Source organism: Xenopus laevis, chromosome 9_10L (genome assembly GCF_017654675.1).
Source record: "Xenopus laevis strain J_2021 chromosome 9_10L, Xenopus_laevis_v10.1, whole genome shotgun sequence".
NCBI lineage: Eukaryota > Metazoa > Chordata > Amphibia > Anura > Pipidae > Xenopus > Xenopus laevis.
In genome coordinates, this window is record NC_054387.1 from 45,892,257 (window position 1) to 45,914,701 (window position 22,445).

Here is a 22,445-nt window from a genome sequence, read left to right on the forward strand (position 1 = left end):
ATCTGTGCATGTATGGCCAACCTCAAATTTTGACTATTGACACTGGAAGAGCTTGTAGGTTGATACCCACAAAAACTGTGTGACAGTAAATATGTTCTTCTGTTCATATATGAATACAGTTTGATGTTTTTGTATACTGATTGATGAAGTTAAAAACCCTAGTACCCCAGGGGTTAGATAATTAATTAATATTCATATCTTAATATGTCTGATGCAAATATGACACAAGTGAATTATTTACTTCTTCAAGGATTTGGGAACCTTCATAGCTTCAACACGTTTTGCTTCATTATAGTTCTAATCATTTTCATTTCTACATTAATTGGAAACCATCTGATCATCGTATTAGTTTCAACCAGCCATCCTCTTCATGCCCCTATGTACTTCTTTCTGTCCCACCTCTCTGTGTCTGACATCATTCTGTCACTGAATATTGCTCCCATCTTGCTCTGTACCCTGCTGGGTGGGGCCCAACAAGTGTCTTTTCAAGGCTGCATAATGCAATTTTCAATATTTAGTGCCATGACGATTACAGAATGTCTTCTACTTTTGGTGATGTCTTATGATCGATACCTTGCTATCTGTTATCCTTTGCGTTATGCTTCTGTTATGAGCATCAAGACTTGTATCCATTTCACAGCATTGTGCTGGGTTCTTGGATTTTCAATACAGTTGTGTGGAATTGTCCCAATAACCAGTCTACAGTTTTGCCACAACAATCTCATTGATCATTTTTATTGTGATCTTTCACCCCTTCAAAGACTTGCATGCTCTGATACTTCGTTAGTAATGTTAATAGTGTTTGTTTTTGCCATCCCTGTATTTGTGCTTCCCTGCTGCTTAATCATCATGTCTTATATTTATATTTTTATCACCATACTAAGAATCCCATCCACAACAGGAAAGCGAAAAGCATTTTCAACGTGCAGTTCCCATCTGATTGTGGTGGCCACTTTTTATGGTACACTGATCACTAAATATATGCTCCCCTCCTGGGGTCATTCATTTCTCATTGATAAGGTAATATCTCTGTTGCACACTGTGCTAACCCCATTATTTAACCCAGTGATATACACTCTTAGGAACAAAGATATCATAAAAGCAGCAAGGACTATATTTAGGAAATACTGTATATAAAATCTTAGTCCTTGTAGCTTCCCTATCATAAGTAATACATGTATGGACTAGGGATGGGCGAATTTGACCCGTTTCGTTTAGCCAAAAATTTGCCGCCGGCGAAATGTTGCCGATGCCCATTAAAGTCTACGGGCGTCAACATTTTATTACCGCGCTGTGTCTTTTTTGTTTGACGCACAACGCCATACAAGTCTATGGGCACCATTTCAGCAACGAAACAAGGCAAAAAAATTTGCCCATCCCTAGTATGGACAAGTTATACAAAATGCTTCGGACCTGGGGTTTACTGGATAACTGATCTTTCTGTAAATTGGATTTTCATACCTTTATAAGTACTAGAAAATCATATAAAAATTAAGGGGTTATTTATCAAAGGTTGAATTTTAGAAAGATGTGAGCTTTTTTTTTTTGGACCTCGAATTAACTCACAACTCAAATGGTTTCTAATTTAAGGAAAAACTCGAATGTAAAAAACTTGAATCAGTGAAGTCAAGGTTAACAACCTGAAAACCAGAATTGATCTAGTTTTTTTCTAGAAAAACTTTTTACGAGTGAAACCCACTGGAAATAACTCGAACATCATGAAGGCTATTAACATCTTCAAATAGTTCAAGGGACCTCTGCCACTGACTTCTACATGACTTTGACATGTTTTAGATGGTGTATTTTCAGGTTTGAAGCATTTCCACGGTCGCGGTATAATAAATGTTGAAAAATTCAAGTTTTTCTTTAACCAGTACAATTTATTAAAAAACTATAATACCATTTAAAGAGTAATTTCATGAACGTACCTGTACTAGTATACATGAATGTACTGTATCTCTTTGTACGATCAGACTTAGATGTATTTTCCTGCTGAATTGTGTTTAGTACAGGGGAATACCAATTGGGCATAGTTTTCTTGTATCTCTGCAAAGGCAATAAATAAACTTAGGGGTTGTTCCAACTGAATTGTACTTAGCACAGGCAGCTGCTATAGTGGCATAATGTTATTGTACGTCTTTGTACAGACTTGGAGGACTTAGTTCAACACATTTGGCTTTTTGCAAAAGAAATACTGTATAACACTAAAATAAAGCAAATCATGTGATGACAAAGGTTATAGCCAGCCATCCTAAATGAAGGAAAGAATGAAAATGGAATCTGTAATGAATGGGTTATATTAGAATGCTGGGAAAGAAAATTCTTTTTTTTTTTTTTAAATAATCTTTATTTTTATTAAATAGACAATGGTATAAATCTTGCGCAAAAATACAATATACTCCGGATGCGCAAAATACAAAGGGATTCCACCCCAAAATAATATTAAAGCAATCAACTTGATATGCGCTTCCGTTTAAAAATAAATACACCAACTTTTAGTGTCCCCAAAATGTCCCAAAGAATCCCTGTGTTCCACCGGGGTCCGGAGCCGGAGAAAATATCCCAAAGATCGCTTCCACAGCTGGCGATCGCTCCTGAGTTTTTAAACAGAAAAAAGACAAAGACCGCACCAATGTGAAATATTCTCAAAGCCGGTATCAGGGCCCTGCTTGGTTACTACTTACAGGATTTCCCGGACACGGCTCACACACAGGAACAGATCTGCAGTGCGGTGAGGCTCAGCTTGTCTTCCTAAGCGATGTTGCTAATGCTTTCACAATTCCACAATATGCTGCGCTCGCTGCCCTTGCGATTCTGCTCCTGGACGTTCAAGTTGCCTCGTGTTCCACAGTCTCAGCGTTCTCCCAAATTGTGAAAGCATTAGCGACATCGCTTAGGAAGACAAGCTGAGCCTCACCGCACTGCAGATCTGTTCCTGTGTGTGAGCCGTGTCCGGGAAATCCTGTAAGTAGTAACCAAGCAGGGCCCTGATACCGGCTTTGAGAATATTTCACATTGGTGCGGTCTTTGTCTCTTTTCTGTTTAAAAACTCAGGAGCGATCGCCAGCTGTGGAAGCGATCTTTGGGATATTTTCTCCGGCTCCGGACCCCGGTGGAACACAGGGATTCTTTGGGACATTTTGGGGACACTAAAAGTTGGTGTATTTATTTTTAAACGGAAGCGCATATCAAGTTTATTTTTATTAAATTTTAATTGGGATTGGGATGTTCCAGCCAGCGTCAAACAGAGAGTTTTGCCATAGGTAATTACATTATTTCTTAGTAAAGGTAACACATTCTTAATTCCTTTAAGTGCCTTTTGATGCAGTTATGGTAATACCTTAACGCTTCTAATTTGTTGTCCAGATAAAGGAAATGGTAATTTCAAGCAATACAAATATTCCTTTATGTTATATAGGTAAATTCAGTCTGTAGTCTGTAGCATAGACACCTTCATAACATATTTACACCTTAAATAGCTCAGAAAATGAGTAACAAAGTATTGACATAAATATGCAATTATATAGTTATCCAAAAAGTGTTTTCCCAAATATGGTTTGACAAAGGCTAATAATTCAAGTGTCAGCATGTGGAACCCTCAAGGAGTCCAGAGGCAGAGTGCTTCCGTATAGCGGTTTGAGATGCAGCATGAATTTTCTCAAATTTGTGAATTTCCTCCATTTTGGCAATCCGTTCGGAAGGAGTTGGTATAAGTATTTGCGGGGGAATCAAAATTTTTGCTGCATTTAAAGCATATATTTTATAAAGGTGCGTCAAGGTCGTGTTGTGGTGGAACAGAGCAGCTGCAGATTTCTTATCAACGTTTAATTTGAGTTTATCAGTGCATACTGTCAAATTCTCAGTCCAGAATTTCTGTATATCTGTACATTCCCAGAAAACATGTAATAAGGTGCCCCGTCCATTTCCACATCGCCAGTATTTGATACTCCCTGAAAAATTCTACTCAGTTTGGTAGGAGTGTTATACCATCTTGTTTTAGTTATTTTCAAGTAACATAGTAAGTTATGTTGAAAAAAGACACACGTCCATCAAGTTCAACCTTTGAACTCTATTTTAACCTGCCTAACTGTTAGTTGTTCCAGAGTAAGAAAAAAACCCCATCTGAAGCCTCTCTAATTTGCCTCAGAGGCAGAAGAAATCCTTCCTGACTCCAAAATGGCAATCAGACTTTTCCATACATTTTACCAGCTTAGTTGCCCTTCTATGGACCCTCTCTAATTCAATAATGTCTTGTTTAAGCACTGGAGACCAAAACTGTATGGCAAATTCTAGATGGGACCTTACCAGTGCTCTATATAAATGGAAGAATGACCCCCCCCCCCTTCCTGTGAATCTATGACTTTTTTAATACAGCTCAAGACTTTATCTGCCCTTGATGCTGCTGACTGGCATTGCTTGCTACAGCCAAGTTTATCATCTACAAGGACTCCAAGGTCCTTTTCCCTTAATGGATTTGCCTAGTGCAGTCCCATTAAGTGTATAAGTGGCTTGGATATCTTTACATCCCATTTGCATGACTTTACATTTATCAACATTGAATCTCATTTGCCAGTTTGTCAGATACTGTTGCAAGGATGCCACATCCTGGATGGAATTAATTGGTCTGCATAGTTGTTACTAGGACAAAATTTGGATTGTGATCCCTTAACAATCCTTCAAATAATTTTCCCACCACAGAAGTCAAATTTACTGGCCTATAATTGCCAGGCTGAGATCGTAATCCCTTTTTAAATATTGGAATGACATCAGCTTACCTCCAATCCGTAGGTACCATAACAGATGAAAGCGAATCTGAGAAAATCAGAAATAAGGGCCTGAACTAAACTTATAAAAACCGGGGGACAGCTCCTTAGCCCAGTGAAGAACTTGAGAACAATATCTTCTTGTTCTGAGAATGTTTGGTTCAAGGCTTCACTCCATTTTATAAGATGAAGTTGAGGAGGCAGTTCTGTGTCTGAGTTGTTAGGAGTATCTGGTATATGGAGGAGATGTTGCGCCTAGGGGGTGCTAAATGGCGGCATAGATTTTCAAATTCTGTAAATCTGGGGGTATGTGCAGTAGGTGGAAGATTGATGGCGGATAAAACTCATCATTTGTTGGTATCGAAAGTGCTCCGCAGATGGCAATTGCAAACTCTTTTTTATGTGTTCCCACTGAGAGAGAGTTCCTTTAGGGCATAGCTGAAAATTTATGTGATTGTGACCTGTTACCATTCGGCCAAATAACCTTTGGAGAGACCTGGAGGAATGTCCATATTACCTATCAAAGGTGTTAGTAAGGATTTTGCCGTTGTCAGCTTTTTTTGATTTTGAGCAAATCCCATAGGTTCAGAGTGTAGGAGAGAAGGTGGTGAGTGGTGGTAGTATTCTGATTTTTAGGGGATAGCCAGGGAAGGAGTTTCAATGGTGAGTTGCAAATGTTTCTTCCACGGCCACCCAGGCTTTAGTATCTTCATAGTATGTCCAGTCTATGAGCTGGAGCAGCACACTTGCCTGATGGTGTGTGATGAAGTCCGGCAATCCAAGAAAATACTTTATTCTTCTACCTCCTGGAAAATATTGTAACCTTTTCTGCCATTTCATGTAAGATAACACCACAATATGCAACACAGAACCTGCTCGATTCAATGTAGTTAGGCATCAGCTATAGTTATAGCCACACAATTTGTTACGCAAAGTTTATTGTTTATTCGCAAAGTGAACAATTTGGCCTTTGACACTTTGCCCCTCACACAACAGTAGCATAGCGATTGCGAACTTTATAGTTTGCGATACTGTGCTGTGTATGTAATAAAACTTCTTAATGAAAAATTTCAACGTTTTCACCAAAAGTTTACGCCACCTTCAAGCAGGAGTTAAAGGTTCACAATGCGCAATTAAGATTCACAATGCAATAAAAGCCTAATGAAACGAATGTTCTCTTTGTGTATTTTATTACATTCCCCACTTAGAACATAAGTTGATCATGGGTCTTGTCCGACTGGCTGCCAATTTTGAGTGAAGAAGACATTTTTTCATATTCCGAGAAGCCTACCTGAGGATCTTTCAGTTGGCCCAAGTCCCAATGGGTTGCTGCCTAGGAGAATCCTCATCAGCCTTTTTTTATTGCCACCTTGTGTCAATATCATTTGACTAGGTTTAATAGAGTGTGGGCCCAGGGTGTCAGGTTTTTTGGTGGGCACTAAGAGACCCAGTCTGATACTGTGAGAAATTTAGGGAAGATATTAAGCTGCAGGAAACATATATCAATCACGGAATAATTTTGACATTTCTGCCACACTTCTGGAGATTTGCAAGTACAGCATGCATTCCAGCGGACTCTCTCAGTCCCCAGATTATAAGGCCCTAACAGCAACACTTCTCTATAAATCCCTCTTACCTTGACTGCTTAGCTAACTGCCCTCAGCCCTGTTGCTCCTAGGGAAAACTATAATAACTTGAATATTTACTGTCCCTACTATAATAGATCATATTCTCCTGCCTCTTCAGCACCAACCATCTCCTGCAAATGGCATCAAAAAAGTCAGAACCATGGGGGTCTTCCTCTTTTAAAAACCAGGGAATTGTCTGATCTCACTGCAAATAAGCTATTCTCAGTTTCCCACAGGCTGTGCATAACCAATAGATAGACAACTGCTCATCCCTCCAAACTCTGCTCACCCCCGCCCAACCCACAGCTGTTGTTATGCTTAAGGAGATTTTTTATTTACATAAACATATTCAGAAATTCAGTGTTTCCACGTCCCTCTTACGTTGTAGGAGACAGGTGATATGAAAGGGATGTAAAGTAAAAGTAAATAAACCAGGACCTAATAATAAACCTTTAACATTCAGTAATAAACATTTTGTGGTTACCAGGTCTGAAGGAAAAATCAGTGCAATGACCTTGAATCTTTGGGAGGTGTCCTCAGGATGGTATCCATGACTGAAGTAAGGTTCTTATGCGGTAACAATAAATTGTCAGAATTTACCCTTATTTGCACAATGGGGAATCTGTAATGATGGGAGCTGAGGTACAATGGAGAAAGATCTGTGGTAAGAAATCTAGAGAGGGGTTTTTGGGCTTCTGATAGTGTGAAACATTACTATTGTGTCTATGCGAAGTGAAAGTTGATTTAAAGAAGAAAGCCTATTTCTGTTTAATCTTTGTTATGGACAGTGGGGAGAGATCTGGGAAGAGTTGGTATTAGAAGTCTTTATATGAAAGGTCTACTGTGAATATGCAGCTGCTGTTTTGCCTTTTAGTGAAAAAGTACACTCCTAATATGATATATCGGGGGGGGGAGGGGTTGGCCCTCTGCCCAATTGCTTTATAAATCAAGCTCCATTCTGTTTTGTGACATATTTGGTGGTAGTTGTATTGCAGGTCTGTTAATTTTACTTTAAGGGAAACGCCTTGATGCATGTATTGAGCTGATATGATTAACTATTGGTACTTTTTTAAGTTCCCCAGATATTGGACGGTGAATGTAGTTGGATGGTGGTATACAGAATTGTACCCTGAATATTCTCTCATAACAGAACAAAAAAAAAACCCATAAGAACCCCTGTTTTTGACCACAGCTTCAAGCCAAAAACTGCTTATACACATCTAATCATGTTATGTAGCTCTTTCTTTCTGGCCAATCTCTAAACTAGTCAGGAACTCTGCCAACTAATTTGCTAATGACACCCGAGGTGGGGAAAACAGTGAAATGCTTCCCAGCTGTATCTCCCATGCATTTTTAAAAGGATACAGTCTTCAAAACAGTTTTTGAGGTATAAGTACCAATTGCACTGAGGCTGACACGGGCTTAGTTGTGGCAGATTCAACAAAAATAGTGACCTTCTAAAACATACAATTCCCTTGGGGGACTGAAAATTAGAATTAGTTTTACCGCTGAAAGGCACAAGGCTACAGGCTGAGTTATACAGGGAACTCTGAGTATCAATTTTGTATTATAAGGATAATGTACCCCCTACTGTAAATTATAAAGATATAAGAAGTCAATGAGGGGTTCTGTGACCATATAAAGACAGAAGGCTGCAGGCAGAGTTATAGCGAACTCTGAGTATCTCTCATGTAATATACGGTAAGGGATAATGTATTCTTCTACTGTAAATAATAAAGATATTAGAAGTCAATGAAAGGTTTTGTGACCATATAAAAGCATGGCAGAGTTGATCAGAACATTTTGGTTCAGTTTGACTCACTCTGATTTCTGTATACAATATTATATCACTGGTATAGCCACAAAGGTTACTTTCAGTATAAAGTGTCCCATCTTCAATTTGTGTGAGGCAGGGGTCCCCAAATTGTTTTATCCCATGAGCCCCATTCAGTTGTAAAAACAGATGGGGAGCAACACCTGGGGATACCAAATAAGGGTCGTGATTGGCTATTTGGTAGCCCCTATGTGCCCTGGCATTCTAAATGAGGCTTTGGGGAAAATTTAATAAAAATGGCATGTCACAATAATATTCTTCATTAGGCTTTATTCGCATTGCAAACAGATTGCGAACAATTTTTGCATTAGCGACCGACACATTCCTTCCTTTGTTTGGCAGTGCATCTGGTTTTATGCAACCAAAACTCCAATACTGGAATTAAAAAATATGTACATGCTTTTAGGCCACAGCCAAAGGGCTGGGGAGCAACACTGATTGGGGTCCCTGGTCTAAGGGTTTATGGGTGAAAACCTGTGGCAGCAAGTATTCACATTCTCTGGTACTTTTGGAAGATTACAGATCCCCCATTCTTAACAGTATGTTATGTATTCTGGCTCTTGTGAAATAAAGCTTATGAAGCAAATAATAAAATTTATTTTTAGTAGTTACTTGGAACTTATAATAATGAAATATTTCTCACACCAAGTAATTAACATGAAATCCCAAGCCAGCAACCTCTACGGAATAGAAAAGAATATAAACAGGCCCCTTAGCAATATAACAGTTATTCCTTCCTGGTAGAAGCAAGCAAAACACTCATGGGAAGATGCAAGGCACATCAGGATTCATTAACAATATTCCCAAGTATGGAAAAATAGAGGCCATAATTTGCTGTTTATTGAGTTCTGATGACAATATGCAGAAGTTCAGGGAAGAGAATAGGATATTGAATTATTATCACACAGATACAAAATAGTAACAGCTACATTTCTGTTTTTTACTAAAAACAAGTTGTCTTACACTTTACAATTCTCACAGCATACGTTTTTCAGATTTTGTTGATATTTCTATGCCGAATATAATTATTATACATAAGAATAGTCTACTAATATTTTTTGTAATTGTATATATCATGTGGCTCAGCATCTGTCACAGATGAATGCTTAACAGCCAACTCTGCTCAGTGGCAGGTACACAAATATATATTAATCATAGCATTTATTTTGCAACAGAAGCTAAAAATACATAGGCATTTCTTTTTAAGGTATAAGTGACCATTTTGTACATGGGTGACACGCTTACAACTGCTGCAGAAGTTGCAGGACCCCAAATTTGTCCGCAGTAAGTTGTACGAAAGATTCCATTCCGTAAAGGTATTCGCTTCAAAAGATGCATCTTGTGCATCCGTATAGTTGCGCTCGATGCCACTGCCTTTTTCCTGTTACTAATCAGGGGTTTTGCACCTATTTATAAATATGGACCCTGGTGCTACCACCACCTTCAAACAGGTACCAGTTCTCACTGTGGGCTGCATCAACTGCCACAGCATAGTTGTATCAAAAGAATAGGATATACACATCATTTGCACAAAATGCAATTACACTGGAATAATGGGAAAAAACTATGTATTGTGCAACTTATGGTTGTCAATGACCCATTAAGATTAGTTAAAGTATGATCATTCAATAAAAAAATGACTTTAATTAATTGAATAAGGCAATTGCAGTTTAATGTACTATTACTACTACTTTATTCTTTGCCAAAAGTAATACATAAGCTTTACGTATTCAGTCTAATGTGCAGGAAATTATGTATTTTTTAGCTCTAAACAAATTTACGCAGTGCTCTACATTCATGCATTTGCCCTTGTAGAGCTTGTCTACGATCCCTATCACATTCACACTCAGTAGAGTCAGTTCTACTAGGAGCCAGTTAACCTGTCTGTATGTTTTTGCAGCGCAGATATGGGGAGACTGTACATACAGTTTGAAGTGCAGTGAAGTGTTGCTGTTCACCTATTCTTAAATATAAGGATATTAGAAGTCGCTGAGGAGTTCCATTACCATATGGGGCTCATACATATTGTGCATCAAACTGTCCAGTAATGTCCTGGCATTCATATTAATGATGTTTTTTCTGTTAATACCTAATGACATGGTGGGAGATAAGATGCTATAAAATGCAAGCTTTGGGGCTTTGCAGTTTGAATTAGAAAGACATATTTACCCATTTTGGATTAGCCAGTGTATTTATTTTCTAAAAGGATATGGTTTCCTGGGGTCAATGTAGTAGGGCTATTTTAGACATAGCCATGTATCTTGTTACACAATACATATTCAAGCAGAAATCGTAAGATGTCCTAAAGAATAAACATTTTTAAATGTTTTTTAAACTTTAATAATGATTAGATGTATGGGCATATTTATCAAGCCATGTAATTTATGTGAAGCATGTAAAAACCAATGGGATTTGTTAGTGATACTGATAATTGTAGTCAGATACTGATAATTGTAGTCAGAAATTCCATGACATCAAGTATCCTTAATGGCCATGTAAAACGTGGTTTTTTCTGCTGGCATATCTATCTCTAGGATAAAAATACTGATCTTCTTTCTTCTTCCCCTAAATTACTGTGCATTGACAGATATGGCATAGGCCTGTTGGCGCAAATGTGCTACGAATACGCTAATTCATTAAAATGCGAAGTTTCGTCCTGGGCATCGGACGCTAGTGACTTTTTGCTGTCGTTACTTCGGCTGTGCGAGCATTTCATAGCGAAGATGCGCTAGAATTAATTTGTGCCTAGCGAAACTTCGCTAGTGATCTTGCACTTAGGTCAATTTGCATAGGGTGGGAAACTTAAAGTTGTATGGACATCTTTATTATAAATGTTGCTGCAAATGGTTTTCATTACACATGTCCAGGGAACCGTAATAAAGACAAGAGAGTTAAATATAATGCCCTACACATGAGCCCACTGTAAAATTAATGTTACATATGTTATAAAATGTGTGGAGAAAACCGGTTACCCAAAAAAGTAAGTTAGGACTTTTGCAGCCAATCCCGCTTAAAAAAAGGAAAAGTCGTTAGCGTTTTTTGAACTTTAATTTATTTTTGGCACACAGGATATGATTTAAGTGACAGAAGATTGAGGAAGATCTAGGGGCACATTTACTAAGGGTCGAATATCGAGGGTTAATTAACCCTCGATATTCGACCATCGAAGTAAAATCCTTTGAATATCGAAGTCAAAGGATTTACCGCAAATAATTCGATCGAAGGAAAAAACGTTCAATCGAACGATTTTAATCCATCGATCGAAGGATTTTCCTTTGATCAAAAAAAAACTTAGAAAGCTTATGGGGAAGGTCCCCATAGGCTAACATTGGTGCTTGGTAGGTTTAGAGTGGCGAAGTAGGTAGTCGAAGTTTTTTTTTTAAAGAGACGGTACTTCAATTATCAACTGGTCGAACGATTTTTAGTTAGAATCGTTTGATTCGTAGTCGAAGGTCGAAGTAGCCTATTCGATGGTCGAAGTACCCAAAAAAATACTTCGAAATTCGAAGTATTTATATTCGAATCCTTCACTCGAGCTTAGTAAATTTGCCCCCTAGCTTCTTTTTAGCACTTTGTCTGGTCTGAGGAGAGCAAAAAGTTGTCTGGCGATAGAGTGCGAATGCACGCTAGCGACGGTCCCGTTTGCTAGTGAATTGGCGCCTGCTCCTGTTAGTTCATTGGTGATGTCCCTGCGGGTGGCAAAGCTGGCAAAAATTCGCTAGCATCAGCCACTTCGCCTCTTTAGTGAATATGCCCCCTAGTCTTGGAAATGTGAAAGTATTCATTTTCAAATTCCACCCCTGGGTAAAAGGAACTGGATCATCATTTTCGGAGTAAATATGTGGGCTGAAAAAAATGCGACATGACCCTAACAGTTATTGATACATTACATTATTATTAATTTGTCATACACGAACAGATAATGTTATATGAGGTTTCTTATGATAATCTTAAAGGTTTGATTCATTCATATGCAGCACTTACAATTGTACTATCTTTCTAGATGATGACTTCCTAAACAAAAATCTGACAACCATCCTTGTGAGCATGGCCCATCTGATGACTGATCTTTTCTACCAATGATCATATTTGCAAGATATTAGTGTTTATTAAGCGATTCATGACTGTAGAGCGAGTTATTGTTAGTCCAACATACGTCTGTATCTGTGTGTTTACGGCCATCTTCAAATGTTAACATCACAATTGCCACTGGAAGAATTTGTAGGCTGATGCCTGTAGAAGCTCTGTGACACCAAGGGGCAGATTTATCAAGGGTTGAATTTAGAAATTTTTAAAGTCAGTACATGATAAATTTCAATATGGGAATTTTCTAATTTTTTTCAAATTCAAATAGACTTTGGACTATTTCCTAGTCGAAGTACACAAAAATTAGCTCGAAATTCATATTTTTACTTAGACCTTTGATAAATCTGCCCCTAGATATGGATCTTTCCTTATATGAATACAATTTGCTGGTCTTTATATACTGATTCATACTCTCACTAAACCCCAGAGATTAGATACTACATCTTAATATGTCAGATGAAAATGAGACACAAGTCACTTATTTACTTCTTCAAGGATTTTGGAACCTTCACAGCTTCAACATGTTTTTCTTCATTATATTTCTAATCATTTTCCTTTCTACGTTAATCGGAAACCTTCTGATCATCGTATTAGTTTCAACCAGCCAGCCTCTTCATGCCCCTATGTACTTCTTTCTGTGCCACCTCTCTGTGTCTGACATCATTCTGTCACTGAATATTGCTCCCATCTTGCTCTGTACCCTGCTGGGTGGGGCCCAACGAATGTCTTTTCGAGGCTGCATAGTACAATTTTCAGTATTTAGTGCCATCACAATTATAGAATGTCTCCTACTTTTGGTGATGTCTTATGATCGATACCTTGCTATCTGTTATCCTTTGCGATATGCTTCTGTTATGGACTTCAAGACCTGTATCCATTTGGCAGCATGGTCCTGGTTTCTTGGGTATTCGGTACACTTGTGTGGATTTGTCCCAATAACTACCCTGCGGTTCTGCCACAACAAACTCATCATTGACCATTTTTATTGTGATCTTTCACCCCTTCAAAGACTTGCATGCTCTGATACCTCGTTAGTAATGTTAATAGTGTTTGTTTTTGCCATCCCTGTATTTGTGCTTCCCTGCTGCTTAATCATCATGTCTTATATTTATATTTTTATCACCATACTAAGAATCCCATCCACAACAGGAAAGCGAAAAGCATTTTCAACGTGCAGTTCCCATCTGATTGTGGTGGCCACTTTTTATGGTACACTGATCACTAAATATATGCTCCCCTACTGGGGTCATTTATTGCTTATAGATAAGGTAATATCTCTGTTGCACACTGTGCTAACCCCATTATTTAACCCAGTGATATACACTCTTAGGAACAAAGATATCAAAAAAGCAGCCAGGACTATGTGTAGGAAATACTGTATATGAAATTAGGGCTTTTTTGGCCCTATAGTTTTGCAATGGTAAAACATAATTAGGGAATTTTTGGGTCTGTTACTAAGTAAAAAAAAAATACAGTTATACACTGTACCAAATTTCAGTCGGTTGAACTTAGTTTGATTTCGGGGTTTCATTAGCAATGCAAGGAGATACTAGTATCAGTTTGGAGGTTGCTAGGACCATACTATCATGTGAATGTAAGGATTCAGCTGGTAGTATACAAAAAATATACCGACATATAGTAGAATTTTTAATCCTTCTAGCAAACCCAATCACTTAAGTGTCTAGTATTGCTGAAGTATCATCACTTGAAGAGTTTTACAACATTGTGGCCTGAACCCTCTTGGAGTTTGGTCAGAGTAAATGAAGTTTGTGAAAAGGTGGCCACGCATACTCTGAATAGCTTTTAAATAATGGAACAGTTTATACCCATATTTAACACAATAAAAAAGAGCCTGTTTTGAACATAATTTTTGCATTCTTTTTTTAAGATATATCTATGGTTCTTGTTATTCCAGTGTCTAACCTCCTCTAGATCCTGCTGGTCCAGTGTTTTCAAAGGAGTAAGCAGTAAAACAAGTTACTATTCCATACTTAAGTTGGTGTGAGATCACTTATTGTATGGTTTACTATCCACCTGTGCTGAGTGAGTGTTGTGACGCATATCTGTGTATCCCTCTGACTGTGCTCGTAAGACTGGGATCTGATTAGTAGGTTGTGCTAGAAGGGAGTGATTGCAATCCCTAGTCACCTGAGATGTGCAATGAGAGGACTGAGTATCTTTGTAAAAACTCTGGGTTCTGTGCAAAGGCCGAATGGCAGAGCTCTGAACTGATAATGTTGTTGAGAACTGTGAATCTCAGGTACTTTTGGGATTCTTTTCTTCAAATTGAGGTCTGAAGGTACGTTTTTTTTTTTTTGCTACCAGGAACAGGTTTGAATAGAACCCTTTGTAGTGTTCCTGAGCGGGACTTTGTTGCTGTGCAATTTTTTGATTATAGCTAGTAGAGCTTGTCTTTTGATTAGCTCTCTTGGAGTAGACAAGTGTTTGAATGTGCGAGGTGGTAGGGCGTCAAAAGGAATTCTGTATTCTCTGTTGATAATGGATAGTACTCAATTGTACTGTATGTGAGTGAGCTTGCCATACTTGGGAAAATTCCTCTAGACGACCTCCACTGAGAGTCTCCACTGGATTGTGAAGATGGTAAGAAGGTGCTTTTACCTCCCATAACCTCCGTTATAATCTGCTTTAAATCAGCACCAAACAGTTTATAACCTGTAAATTTGAGGTTTAGTAATTTGGTCTTGGCTGCTGTATCTCCAGACCAATGACGTAGCCATAGAGCCCATCTGGTAGATATTGTATCCATACTGACTTTGGCTGATAGTCTTACAGTGTCCATGGCTGCATCTGATAGGAAAGCCAATGCTGAGCTTAAACGTTGCAGCTCCTCTGGTGATGTAGGTTTTTGTAATAACTCTTGGCACCAATGTCTAGATCAGGGGTGCCCAAACTTTTTGCAATGAGGGCCAGATTTGGTGAGGTGAAAATGTGCGGGGGCCGACCATTCAGCCCGACATTCTTTGAACCATTAACATTAAATTACAGGAATCGAGTAATCGAGTAATCGTAGCAGTAATATTTGGGCACATTAGTGAAATGATCTACCACTTGGTCTATATTGCTGCCTGTGTGCTGAAGGTGTTAGCAATAGACACATTCTGGAACATAGTGAAGCCATACTTCTTTAGTTTACTGTACTGGCATGCCAGTAAGTCTATTGACACTTACAGCTCTAAAGAAGTATGCGAAAACAGCACATCTCTACGTGCCATTATGCGTCTATTGCTAACACCTTCAGCACACAGGCAACAGTATACACCAAGTGACAGATCATTTCACTAATGTGCCTTAATATTACTACTATGGGATTCCTGGTCGCACTGTGCTGGGGGGGCCTTATTATTATTAATTTTATGATGGAGGCTGAGGGCCGGTGTAAATGTGAAAACGGGCCGCAACTGGCACCCGGCCACACTTTGGACATGCCTGGTCTAGATGTAAGTGCTAGGCCTGCCGCTGCTACTCCCGGACGTAGAATTGCTCTAGCATGGGTGTAGTCCTTTCTAAGGAAGACTTCCATCTTTTTGTCCATCGGCTCTTTAAATACTGCTTCCTCTGTTGGTAATGTAGTGTTTTTGGACAGTCAAGCTACTGCTGAGTCGACTTTAGGGGCCTAGTCTCAAATCTTTTGTTGTTGCTCTGGAATTGGGTAAGTGCTGAGGAAACATTGGGTTAATGTAAGACAGTGTTCTGGTATTGACCACTCATTGTCTTATCAGTTGGGCCACTGACTTAAAAATATGGAAAACTCTAGACTTCCTAGGTTGGACTCCTAAGACTTTGTCAGCCTTTGAGGTGGCTGCTGTCTCATCCCTAATCTCTAGTGTGGCCAGCATCTCCCGCAGCAGACGTTTGGCTGTGTCTGGACCCGCAATTGAACGGTATCGATGTTCTCTGTTTGAGTCATCGGAGGAGCTCTCACTGGCTGACAGCTCTCCAGGTTCTATATCACTATCGTGATCACTGATATCGTTTGAGCCATAGGAATTTGAATCCAAAATAACTTGTGCTCTCCGTTTCTTAGCCTGAATGGCAGGTTTGTTGATGGATGTCTGAATCGTGGATTTAGTCCAATGTAAAAATTTCCCCATTTGAGGAGGTTTAAGTGAGGTAGAGGGGTCTTGTATGTCATTGTCTTGAGGACTACCTTGTGCCTGTTGTAACGGAATTGGAAGCCGTGACAAAACGAGCTAAATCTGGTGGGTCTGCACAATCTAGGCATAGTCCATTTAAATTGGCCTTGAGATTTTTTATCTGTTGCTTTTATAGTTTTTTTCCCTACCCCTTGTGGGTGTAGTGATGGTACTTGTCATCTCCTTCCTGAGATCCTTTAAACCAGGGCTGTCCAACTGGTGGCCCGTGACTCCCCCCCCCTGTTGTGGCCCTCCACATCAAAGTCTGCCTGCTGAGTCTCTTTACCATTTGTAAAATTTAAAAGGTATCACTACAGAGATTAACTGGCCCCTGCATAGTTTAAACCTCAAATCTACACTGTAATCCCCTGTATTGTTCACACATGTAATCCCCCCTGCATTGTTCACACTTGTGACACCTCTATTGTTCACATCCTAAAGACCTGTACTGTTCCAACTGAGACCCAGACTGAAACTGCCCACATTGTTCACCTGTTTAACACCTTATTCAAAATGCTAATGGGGCACCAGCACTGTGTCACTGTATGTAGTACATATTAGACTGGTCCTGATTCCTGTCTCCTGCTCTGTTCTGTCTTCCCTATGTTCCCTGTGTGTGTCATACATTGCCTGCTCTTTGCACCCTGTGTTTGCCATACTCTGCCTGACCTATGATCCCTTTGGAACATAAGCCTGGCATTTGTTCTGGGGGTTTGTTAGCATTTAAAAATTATTGTTAGGGGCCCCTAAAATGTTTAATCATATGCTGGTGTACTGTATTATACACAGGGGAGGAGGAGGCATATGGATTTAAGGGTATATGTCTTGATATGACTTCACTTTTTTCACATATGAGTGGCATCCCTGCCGGTGCCGGGTCAAGGTAGTTTGGCACCCTAGGCAAGAGCTTCAATCAGCGCCCCCCTGTCCTGCATTTACATTTACCTCCTTACCATGATGGTTTTTAAATAAAGCAAGAAAATGTACAACACTTTTTCATTTATATTACTGCCCCTCCGTACCTGTACCAGCAAGCCCAGCAGCGATCCATCATACTGCCCCCATACCTGTGCCAGTAGCCATCCATCATACTGCCCCCCATACCTGTGCCAGCAAGCTCAGCAGCCATCCATCATACAGCCCTCCAGCAGCCAAGCAGCCATCATATTGCTCCCAATCTTTACCTGTGTCAGCAGCAGCCAAAAATAAATCTGATTGCCCCCAAGTATTTATGTACCTGTGCCAGCGCCCAGCAGCAAACATATGGCCCCTGGCCCAAATCTGTACCTGGTTGTGCCAGCAGGACCAGTTCAGTGCAACTGTGCAAGGCTGAGAGCAGCAAGCAAGAGCCACACCAAGCAGACCACCAGCTCTCTGCCACCCAACCGACCCAGCCCCATTAAAGTAGGGATGCACCGAATCCGGGATTCGGTCTTTCGCAGGATTCGGATTCGGCCAAATCCTTCTGCCCGGCCGAACCAAAACATAAGCAAATTTGGATTCGGTTCGGCAGGGCAGAAGGATTCGGTCGAATCCTGCATATGCAAATTAGGGGCGGGGAGGGAAATTGAGTAACTTTTTGTCACAAAACAAGGAAGTAAAAATGTTTGCCCCTTCCCACCCCTAATTTGCATATGCAAATGAGGATTTGGTTCGCTATTCAGCCGAATCTTTTGCAACCAGGTAGCTGCTGAAATTCCGAACTGGAGAGCTGCTGAACATAAAGCAAAATAACTCAAAAACCTCAAATAATAAAAAATGAAAACCAGTTGCAGATTATCTCTCTACATCATAATAAAAGTTAAAACCTGAACAACCCCTTTAGGTTAAAAAGTTAACAGCTCTTTAGTATGCATTTTTTCCCCATTTTCTGTAGTAATAATACTGGCGTGTCTGGGGTTAATATGTTAATTTTTCTGTAATAATTACACGGCACGTCTAGGGTTGCCATTCCCATTATACATTTTTTGTAGTAATTATACTGGCACATCTGGTAGCATGTTTTGGTAACATGGCAAGGTATTAGGGACATGGCCATGAAGTCCCCCTTTCTATCTTTCAAATGTTGGGATGTATGCTAAAGAGAGTGCCTAAGATGTATGACCTAAAATACAAACACCACAAAATGAACAATGTTTTTTGAGCCCCAAGTTCCACTTTTGTCTTAGGCCCTGGCATATGGAATCATTCAGAATTAAAATGAACGATCAAGAGAAAAATGACAGGTAAGATCTGGTGAAGAATGAGTGGGACAGGAGTCTAACCTACAGATGATATATAAAGCTTGCTTTATTTTACAGGCATTACTGGAGAAGAATAGTCTGATATTTTCCCCCTACTGGCTGAAATGGAACAATACGCCTGTGTATTAGGACCCTGTTTTAACCGATTTGTGAATTATGTACACTTAAATCAGTTATTGCACTGTTCTGTATTGTTTCATAGATGAAACTGCTTCATAAACTACAGTTTCACTAGAGGTTACTTATTAAATGCAGCACAGGGTGCCAAGGGCAAAAAAGTGGTAATTTTTAATTTAACCCTATATGAGTATCAAGAACAAAATACAAAGAAGTAGATTTTTCCAGTAGCAAAGAAAAACCAAAAAACTTATCCAGTAGAAAAACTTTCCAAAACTGCACTACGTTACACATTATAACACACTGGGGCACAATTATAAACACTGGGAGAATCTGCACTGAGCAGTCATCCAATCGGATTTTTGCTTTCCATGCTCTACCAGCAGCTACACATGACTTAGTTGCCATGGGTTAAATTTATATGAAAGTGTAAACCTGTATAACCAAAACCTGAGACCATTTTGCCAGAATAAAAAAATCACCTTGTGTAAGAGCTCTAAAACGTATGTTTATAGCATTTCAACAGTTACATATTACGATTTCTTAAACTCACTGCATACATGTTAATGTGGTATATCTGAGTATACACTTGAGTACAGCTGAATATTCAGAGCCTATGATTAAGATAAGAAACGCATAACTCAATGCCTAATTAGAACAAAATAAATCGACTTGAATTTTATTACATCTGTGTAGAAGAGGAATGGTTCTTTGAGTACCTGCTCAATTACATTATGGTTTGGATCCGATCCCTTAGCTAACGGTTCAGGGAGGTGCACCTGAACCTTCTCCTATACTTTGTCATTTTATTTCCATTTGATTTAGAAATCATCAGCCTGTCCCAAGGGAGCCTATTATCTATGGTCCCTATCAGGTCAGTTTAATCAAAAGCCAATTAGCCAATTAACCTTCCTAATTATGCAAGATATTATACAGGATGGTAGTTCAGAGGGAGCTGAGCACATAAGACACGTGCCAATGCTTTAAGTACATGTTGTCTAGTCTTGGACTCTCCATCTTAGACTTGCAGACTGGCTGCCGAGGGCTGTGGTGTTCTGTTGTGGGCACTGGTTTGTAGATAGCCATCCCATCTAGGTACAGGTTCCCAGTGTTTTGAACTGCATGAAGAACACACACAGATGATAAGTATATCCAGTAAACTTTAACTAGCAAAGTTCATGACAGACACCTCTAAAGGAGAATGTAGCAATAAGTACAAAGTGTGCTACTGGTGTAGTAACCCATAGCGTTCCATCACCTAGTAACTTTAAATAGTTTGGAAAAAAACATCTGATCGGTTGTTTTATTTTATGTTATATTTTATAATTTTTTTTATTGATCATTAGAATCGATACACATTCTCAACCACAATAACATACATTAACATATCTTGATATTCAGAGTATATCCACATATATCTCCTTCATCAAATCATTTCTGCGTGGCCTTCCTCTGGTTCCTGGATTCCTCAATTGGTAGGCTGTGTATTTAGGGGCTGGTTAGTTTGCAGGGATGTAGGGGGGAGAAGAGGGGGGAACATACTTTGCACATTTTAATACATAACCCCAATATTTGGCTTACTACCTGGGCATATTCCAGAGGCCTTACACTGTATACAGAGAGAACCAATGGCTGCTGGACATTGAAAAATAGACCCAGCAGAATCAGTAGCAAAGGTCCAGCTGTATAAAGGACTTCACAGCAGCCTTGACTGATGCACAACTTTAGTCAGGGCTGTATTTTCTATAAAGGGACCCAAGGGCACATGCCTAGGAGCCGCAGTTATAAACCCCCTTACAGAGACAGAATAGACACTGGGGCTCGCATTTTTAACATAGGAATTTTGCCATGATTCCGGAGAAGTTTCTAGGGTGGCCAATGCAAATGACCTCTTTTAAAGGCTCAAAACCAAGGGTCACCTTTTCAGAAGAAAATTATATTCGCCCAATAATCAACTTGACAAATAGACATCAGGCTGGTGATTGCCAGTTTAGTTACCCTTCAAGAAGATATCCACCCAAATCAATCATAATAAAAGGAAATCAAATTATGAGCTACTTTATACACATTAATTATAAGTGTTTTGTACATACTGTATTACCACTACTGAAAGTGGTTTTCTGTCTGTTCTTTTGCTATTCCTTTGACTGTTTGCTTGACAACTGTAGCAATGTAGCAGGAAATGCCTTGGAATCACAGAACATGCAAAGGCATGGCAGGACCTGGAGGCTGGAGTCCTGGCTGCAGAAGTTCTAACTGACCCGGTAGCGTTTAGTTATGTTACTGCAGAGAACAGTAAAGGTGGCATTACATGGGTAGAGCCGCTTGTTCGGAGAGTTCGTCAACGAGCAGATATTGCCCCGATATGGCCACCTAGAGATCGGACTAATCCGATTGTGGGCGCAAGGACCGCATCAAAATGCCATCCATGATCTGACAGGATATTTAAACCTGCCTGAATGAGGCCAGATATCGATTGGTAAAGCCCATGGGAGGGCCCCATATTCTGCCCAGTAAGCTGCCGGCTTGGTATGTAGGCAGCTTTTATCAGCCCATGTATGGCCACTTTAAAGTGTAGAGATGTAGAGAGTGATATTCTGAGATAATTTTCAGTTGGTTTTCCTTTTTTATTATGCGTGTTTTTTGAGTTATTTAGCGTTTTTTGTTCAGCAGCTTTCTAGGGTGCAGTTATAGCAAGTTGGTTGCTAGGGTCCAAATGACCTAGGCAACCATGCATTGATGTGAATAACAGACGGAATATGAATAGGAGAGGACATGAAAAGAAAGATGAATAATCAAAAGTAGCAGTAACAATAAATTTGTAGTTTTACAGAGCATTTGTTTTAAGATGGAGTCGGTGACCCCCTATTTGAAAGTTGAAAAAAAATCAGAAGGCAAATAATGAAAAAACTATAAAAAAAAATGAAGACCAATGGAAAAGTTCGGTAACATGCTAAAAGTTTACATAAAGGTGAACCACCCTTTTAAGGCAGATACTGCTCTCAAGAGTTGTTATGTTTTCAAACCAATTTTAATGAATGTATATAAGAAAGTAGTAGTAGAAAAAATAAAATGTTTCCTTTTAGGTATCATTGCAAGGTAAGCTGTAGTGATTCTGTAGAATACTTACACAATACAATACACAAAGGGCAGCTGCAATGATCTCAAATTAGTATGCTAGATACGAGTTTTTCACCCAGGTTCCTAAAATGTCTTGCAAGCCTAGGATTAAAATTATTGCCTTGCAGTGCCAAACTTGAAGACAATTTATACTGCCATTAAGAGAGGGGTCTTGGGTGAAATAAAGTCACAAAATAGTCTAGTATTTGAGATGTATTTTCCATGGTTACAAATTAGTGATAGTAACTGGGAAAGAATGACACCTACAATCAAACAATTCTTGAGCACTACTAAGCTGAAGGGAATTGTGTAACCCCGAAACATTGTGTATTGTCCTGCTATGTAACAAAATATGCTAAAACGGTAAAATGAAAAAAACGTTTCCCTTGACTGCAACAAGACCATGTAGGTGTCAACCTCGGACCCTCATTTAGCACAAGGGGATAAATTTATCAAAGAGTGACGTTAATAGTGAAGTTCCGCCACTAGAGTGAAATTCC

The 22,445-nt window shown here is 39.3% G+C and overlaps 2 protein-coding genes across 2 annotated transcripts; both read left to right on the plus strand.

Moving 5' to 3' along the window:
* The first annotated feature begins 204 nt into the window (after window positions 1–204).
* On the plus strand, window positions 205–1,137 carry LOC121397959 (olfactory receptor 11L1-like). The gene has a single exon (XM_041576274.1). The coding sequence runs from the start codon at window positions 205–207 to the stop codon at window positions 1,135–1,137; it is 933 nt and encodes a 310-aa protein (XP_041432208.1).
* Window positions 1,138–12,760: 11,623 nt separating this feature from the next.
* LOC121397960 (olfactory receptor 11L1-like) lies at window positions 12,761–13,696 on the plus strand. Its single transcript, XM_041576275.1, has one exon. The coding sequence runs from the start codon at window positions 12,761–12,763 to the stop codon at window positions 13,694–13,696; it is 936 nt and encodes a 311-aa protein (XP_041432209.1).
* The last annotated feature ends 8,749 nt before the right edge of the window (window positions 13,697–22,445 follow it).

Coding starts and splice junctions, on each gene's coding strand:
- LOC121397959 (XM_041576274.1), top strand. CDS start 205: ATGTCTGATGCAAATATGACACAAGTGAATTATTTACTTCTTCAAGGA.
- LOC121397960 (XM_041576275.1), top strand. CDS start 12,761: ATGTCAGATGAAAATGAGACACAAGTCACTTATTTACTTCTTCAAGGA.